General features: G+C 52.0%; 1 protein-coding gene across 1 annotated transcript; it reads left to right on the top strand.

Moving 5' to 3' along the window:
• The first annotated feature begins 12 nt into the window (after nucleotides 1-12).
• Nucleotides 13-6852, top strand: PEX16 (peroxisomal biogenesis factor 16). The gene is made up of 11 exons (XM_005522585.2): nucleotides 13-181; nucleotides 322-357; nucleotides 591-667; nucleotides 1934-2067; nucleotides 2362-2468; nucleotides 2950-3030; nucleotides 3985-4137; nucleotides 4483-4555; nucleotides 4823-4942; nucleotides 5152-5216; nucleotides 6333-6852. The coding sequence occupies exons 1-11, from the start codon at nucleotides 13-15 to the stop codon at nucleotides 6389-6391; spliced, it is 1074 nt and encodes a 357-aa protein (XP_005522642.2). The 3' UTR covers nucleotides 6392-6852.

Genomic DNA, 6852 nt, shown 5'->3' on the forward strand with positions numbered 1-6852 from the left:
GGCGGCGGCGCCATGGCGGCGGCAGCAGCCTCAGCCTCAGCCTCGGCCCGTGCCCGCGGAGCCGGCCCGGTGTGGCGGCTGCGCCTGTTGTGCCAGCGCTACCAGGAGTACGTGAGGCGGCATCCGGCCGCCACGGCCCAGCTGGAGGGCACCGTGCGGGGGCTCTCCTACCTGCTGCCAGGTGCGGGAGCGGGGAGCAGGGCGAGCCTTCGTCCCTCCGGCCGGGCTCTGGGCCGGGGGGTGCGGGCACCGGGAGCAGCGGGGAGCGGGAGCTCCCCCCGGCTCCGGGAGCTCGCTGTAGCCGCTCTTTTCCCTTCGCAGGTCGCTTCTCGGACTCGCACGCGCTGTCGGAGCTGGGTAGGTGGGCAGCGGGTCGGGGACGGTGTTGTGCCCTTGCCCGGATGCATGCGGGTCTTGCTCCCCGGGCCCTGCTTTTGCCCGTGTCTGGCTGCATTCTCGGGCAGCTCCCGGGAGGAGTCTGCACATCTTGCTGCCCTCCTAACCTCATCCCCTGTCGGGGACAGAGGTACCTGGGCCGGTTTAGCTTGCTTTCTGAGCATCCGTTCTGCGTTGTTCTCTTCCTTTTCCAGTGTACTCTGCCTCCAACCTCCTGGTGCTGTTAAACGACTGGATTCTCCGAAAGGACCTGCAGCAAAGCCTGCCAGTGGTAAGGCTGGAGCGTGTGGGAGGAGGATTTGGGACAGATGTTTTCCTCCGTGCAGGAGCTTTCAGGGAGTGTCTGTAGAAACTTAACAGGTCTTTGCTGTGGCCTCTCTTTGCGGTCAGGTATGGAGAAACCAGAGGCAACCTCTGAATGCAGGTAAAATAGCAGCCCTGTCCCGTAGCTCCTGGCTTGGAGGCGTGGCCGGAGCCCTCCTTGGACCGCAGAAATCAGGCCCTGACTTGCACCAGAAACTCCACAGGTTTTTTTGAGGAGCTCAGAACTTGAGCTAGGTAGAGGTGTTGATGAATAAACCATTGTTGTTTACACAGCAGTGGCTCTGGAACCCTGAAGCTCTGATTTCGTGTGTCACAGTCTTCCTTTGCATATTGTGTTGAGTAAAACAAATGTAAGCGTCTTGCTACTATGTCTCTCTTGCATGAGCCCCAGGCCTCCTCCCAGCATTGTTAAACCCTTTGGGGAATGGGGAAGAGGTTGTTTTTTTCCAGACAAGGCTTTTCTGTTACAAACCTGCCCAGTGTGTGGGTTGGGTGTAGGCAGCTCCCTGAGTGGAGCATCAGGTGTGTAACAAATAGAAATGCAGAAGACGTGCTTCCCTGGTTAAAGTTGAATAGAATTGCAGCTGTATTGTCTTTATTGATGCTTTTCAGTGGATCAAGCCCTTTGGTTGGCAGCAGTAGTAAGTTCCCATGTGGAGGGCAGAGACCTAGACTGGAAGAGCACCCACTGTCTTGGAGTTCATGCCTGAAATCTAGATAGATGCTGTGTTCAGCTGGCATTCATTCTGGTGTGGCTGTGGGCTCTAGGTCCCCTTCCCTCTACTCCAAGCACACTCCCTCATTAGCTCTATCCAGAGAGGAGGTTGTCTTGTGTGTCAGCTCTGGGATGACGAGGAGGGGAGAGTTCTGCTGTGGCAAAAGCTCAGGTACAGTGCCACAACCCAGGAGGTTATCCTGCTGTGTCAGTATTGGGGTAGAGGCAAAATAAACACAGATGTGATGTTCTCCCTGGTTTTGGAGTAGTAACTCCATGTGATGTCTCAGTCTGCCCCTGCTTGGAGGTACATAAGTGGGCTTGTGTGTAGGCTCCAGCCACAGTGAAAGCATTGCTTTTTGTTTCTGGAGCTGTGACTTCTAAGGCTATCTGGTGCTTATTTCTGAGGGTCCCACCAGACTGGGCTGTGTTTCTGCCCTCTTTAACTCCCAAGCAGAACCTGCATCCTGTCCCCCTCCTCCCCTCTGTGTTTTGCAGTCGCTGCCCCAGCAGAAGCTGCTGACCTGGCTGAGTGTGCTAGAATGCGTGGAGGTCTTTGCAGAGATGGGGACAGCCAGGGTGTGGGGGGAGATGGGCCGGTGGACCATCATTGTCCTCATCCAGCTGGCTAAGTAAGTGCTGCGGGCAGAGGGGAAGGGGCAGTGTGCGCTCGGAAAGGGGACCTGGAGGGCACCTGGAAAAAATCCCCCACAGGACTGAGCTGCCAGTCCCTGAGGCTGGGGGATTTTGGAGCCCCACGTTGTACTGGATTCTGTGCCACAGAAGGGAGCACTTATACCTCTCACCTTGCCAGTTGCTCTGAGGAGACCTGAGTGTTTCCATCTTCTGTGGAAGCCATCTCTCCAGTGTAACAGGAACCCAACTCCGTAGTCTGATATTGAAGACTTCCGCATGTCTGTTCACAGAGCCATCCTTCGTCTCCTGCTCCTGCTGTGGTACAAAGCTGGCATCCAGATGTCTCCTCCCATTGTGCCACTGAACAGGGAGAAGCAACAGCCTCTCCACCCTCAAGGTGAGCCCATGGTGTTGTCATCGCTGGCTTGGTGCCTGTTTGAGCCACATGTCTTGTCCTGCTAGAATTACTCATCAGAGCAGTGGCTTGTGCAGCACATGGAACCATAAGGTGTCTGTACTCAAGGCTGAGCTGTGTTAAACTTTCCACCCTTTGCAGAGGATGAGTTAGCTTAGTGGCAGGGTTGTCCTTCAAGAAGGAGGGGATGGAGAAGTCTAAGCTGGGAATTTCTGGCTGAACCATGAATCAGGCTGCATGTGCCCTGGTCTAATGATGAGGAAAGAGGCCCTAGACCTGGAAAACGTCAGGCAGATTTAACTTTTCACCCTCTGCCTACTGTTAGGCCCTGCAGAATGGTCCAGTTTGCACTAAATCAGCCTTTCAGTGTGCTCTTGGTGGCAGCGTAGGGGCGGGTGCTGCCAGCTTGGGTGTGAAGCGTATTGCTTTGAAGGCTGACCCCTGTGGCTGTTTTCTTCTGCAGGCATGGAAGACAACTCCTCAGGGAAGGATCAGACCTATGTTGGCAGGCGTTCCAGCCGTGTTGTGCGCTCTCTACAGAGCAGTAAGTAACTGAGCCTGTTTTTCAGCTTGAGCTGTTCATGCTCTGTACCTTCATGAATGACATGGGTGTAAGCAGTAAAGGGTAGAACATTGTATTGGGACATACCTTGCCGCTCACTGGGCCCACTGTGGTTGGGTAGGGGTATCAAAGCTAGCACAAGCAATAGCTCTGCAAGGATAGCGCTTAAATTGTGTTTTCCCTAGTGAGCCGTGCAACAGAGACAGCTCTTCAACATGGTTATGCTTTGAGGAGCACAGATCTTACAAGTACCTCTTCAAGCTTTCCTGCTTCACATCTTCACAGTGCAGAAAGCAGGGAGACATGATAGGAAGGTGTCCTGGTTTGGGTGGGGATAGAGTTAATTTTCTTTCTGGTGACCAGTACAGTGCTGAGTTTTAGGTTTAGTATGAGAATAATGTTGATAACATTATTGTAACTAATACTGTAGGTTGTTGAGAAGTAGCAGTTACTCTAAGTCAAACACTTCACTTTCCTGGGTTTTGCTAGTGAGGAGATGCACAAGAAGCTGGGAGGGAGCATAGTCAGGATGGGTTACCTGAGCTGACCAAAGGGATCTTCCATACCATAGAACATCATGCCCACTGTATAAACGGGGAGAGTTGGCTGGATTGCTGATTGGGAATGGGATGGCCATCAGTCTGGGCATGGTGAGCAGTTGCACATCGCTAGTGTTTCTTGGGTTTCGTTATCTTCCTCTTTATTACTGTTATTATTGTTATTATTTTTGTTATTTTACTTTATTTCAGTTATTAAACTGTTCTATGCCAATGCAGGAATTTTATCTTTTTCTGATTCTTCTCCCCATCCAACCGGCCAGGGAGAGGGGTGGAGGGCTCCAGGGCCAGGTGGAGTGAACTAGCAGTCGTGTGATGCGTAGTTCCCAGCTGGGACAAAGCTTTTATTTGTGTTAGTAACCAGATTTGCTTGTTTCAGCCCCGTCCCTGCAGTCTCGGCACTGGGGGTCCCCCCAGCAGAGGGAGGAGTCGCAGAGCCGAAGAGCGGAGGAGATGAACCAGCCTCCCACTCCTCTGGGTCTCCAGGAAACCATCGCGGAATCCATCTACATTACCCGCCCGCTGCTCCACCGTATCCTGCCCTTCTCGGTGCGGGCTCCCACGGCTCCGGGTGCCAGCAGAGGGTGCTGCGGGCTCGGCCCGGCTGCAGGGCAGTGCCTGCCCAACTCTGCTCCCTGCGCCGCTCTGCTTGGCCACGGGGCTCGGGACTCTTCCCTTTCTTACACTCTGGGGGCTGGCCTCAGCCACTGGAGCTGCGGGTGTACGTCCCCCAGCCCTTTTCCCCGGCGCTCCCAGCCCTGCCTTAGTGTGTTCACCTGCTCTTGGCAGAACTTTGTGGGTACACAGGGGATCACTTCTCTGTGTGCCTCTTGTTAGGAATCTCTCATCTTTTCATTCCTTGACTGTGTGTTCCTAGTATTGAGTTTAGGAGTGTGGGGCCAGAGATCATGGAAGCCCTGGCTCCTCTCAGCAGTCCTGGACATCTCAAGGTCAGTCTGAGGAGTCTTTCTTGATGCTTGGTTTGGCTGGGCATCACACTTTCCCCAGTCCTGGGCAGGCCCTACTGAGAGAAAAGGGTATGGGGGCTGGTCTTTAGCTTGGAGATTGACACATCTACAACACTTACAGTGCTCTCTGTTCTGAGCTGGTGCAGGCTGCTCTGCGTGGAGCTGAGAGTGGAGGGCTTTAGAAACCTGCTTTCTTTTCCATGCTGGCTGCTTTTTCTCTGACTTAGCTCTCTGCCCTTCTCCTTTCAGTCTGAGTTTGCTGAGTGATCTGAAAGACCTGAACAGGCGAGAGCGGGCAGAGCTGAGGCGACGAACCATCCTACTGCTGTACTACCTGCTGAGATCTCCTTTCTATGACCGATATTCAGAGTAAGGGACCCTTGCTGGGCTTTTGCTGAATATTTCCCTTTTCACTGAAATAGCATCAGGGCACTGGGTGAATAGATGTGAAGATGTGTGGGTGCCTCTGACCAGGGTAATCTGAGCCCTTGTGTAACAGGTGCCATTGCTGTTTGTGTGTTCAACAGCTGGGGCAGGAGAAGTCCAGCTGGACTTGTTCATACTCTCTCCTTTTCTAGGGGCAGGATCCTCCTCCTTCTGCGCTTGTTGGCCGATTATGTGCCTGGAGTTGGCTTCATCACACGTAAGAGGGTCCCACTGTTATATCCCCATTTCTGTCTGGTGAAGAAAAATTAGGGCTGTTGGGAACATTTGTCAGTTGGTTTCCAATCCAGGGAAGGAATTGGGAAGTCCCTAGAGCAGTTAGCACTAGAGCAGCCTGTGTTGATGCTTGAGTAATTTTTAAATGCTGAAGGAAAACATTAATTGATTCCTGGCTTGATGACAGTAGTAAACCTCTGTGTGCCCTGAGGCTGCAGAGCTCAGCATCTGCCACCTAGGTCTGTTCTCCTGGGCTTCCTTTCTGCACCTCAGCTGGTTCACGTGGGCCCAACTTTGCAGCCCTGTTCTGAAGTCTTTTCCTTGATCCCTAGTCTGCAGTGTGGACACGAGGGGTAAATGGGTGCCTGGAAGTATTGAACCAGGCAGAAACTGACTGTACATCAAAGAGCCAAACCAGGTCTGTGTTCTAGTTCTTCACCAGAGGATCCCTTTATGATAGGCCAGCATTTCATTTCCCCCAACTCTTCCCCTGATGATGTTAATCCTTTTGTGGAGTGATCATGGCAGTGGTGCGACATTACATCAGCCTGGCATCATGGGATTGCCCTTTCTTTGGGGAGGTCACAAAGCTGGCTAGTTCAGGAGCCACTTCCTCCAGTTAGTGATTTCAGAGAGGCTTTGGAGCCTGCATTAAACCCTGTGCAATGTAAGCATTTTTGCTCTACAGCAGATGCTTCTATGTTTGCACCTGCTCACTCTTGCTGAGTTATCTTCCCTGTCACAGCAGTGTTCTCCTGACTCTCTGCATGTGAGTTTTTGCCTTGCTCATTGTAGACTCCCTTTCCCATTGCAGTTTGAGCATGTCAGCTCTGAGGGAGTGGTTGGTGTCCCACACCATGGCTGTGCTGACCATGTTTCACACCCCTCTTGGTCCTGCTCTGATCTCTGGCACCACATTGCAGTGTTGCCTTACATGTTGGCAAAAGTAACTGTTCTAATCTTGGGTTCATCTGAGTGGTGTAAATGGAGATTTGGGGTTGTTTGGATCATAATGAGAAGTGGGGGATATACCCCACAGACACACAGCTTTAAATCGTTGCCTTTCTACATGTATGATCCCTCTGTTCTCTTGTTTCAGGGCCACTGATGGATTACTTGCCTGCTTGGCAGAAAATCTATTTCTATAACTGGGGCTGATAAGAAGATAATTACTCTCTACTAAAATCATGTCTGGACATTCCTAAGGAGGGAAAGCAGACTGTGGGAGGGATGTTGATAATGTCTAATTTTCAGCTAAATCATAAATGAGAAGCTCCTGTTCTGCAGAGCGGGGAGGGGATTGTATGTGATTTTATTTTTAACAGATCTAGGCGTGAAGATCTATTAAATGTGGGGAGACCCTGGCCACCTATTTCTCTGGAACATTCTGTGGCTACAGTGATGGTGATGGGGCAACCTCTTTTTTGAAGCACTTGATTTTTCTCCTTTTGTACAGATGTGCTGTAATAAAGCCAGGCAGCACAGTGGTTTTTTGGAGAGCACTGTCTCACGTCAAGGCACTGAGGTTGACCCACAACCTGCTTGTGTTGGCCATGCCTGGCCCATCTGCTTGGAGCAGATTTGTCTGTCAAATAAACTGACTGAATGGAGAGAACTGA

Source organism: Pseudopodoces humilis, chromosome 7 (assembly GCF_049639895.1).
Source record: "Pseudopodoces humilis isolate 2021_Gansu_Grassland_sample_001 chromosome 7, ASM4963989v1, whole genome shotgun sequence".
In the NCBI taxonomy this organism is placed as follows: Eukaryota; Metazoa; Chordata; class Aves; order Passeriformes; family Paridae; genus Pseudopodoces; species Pseudopodoces humilis.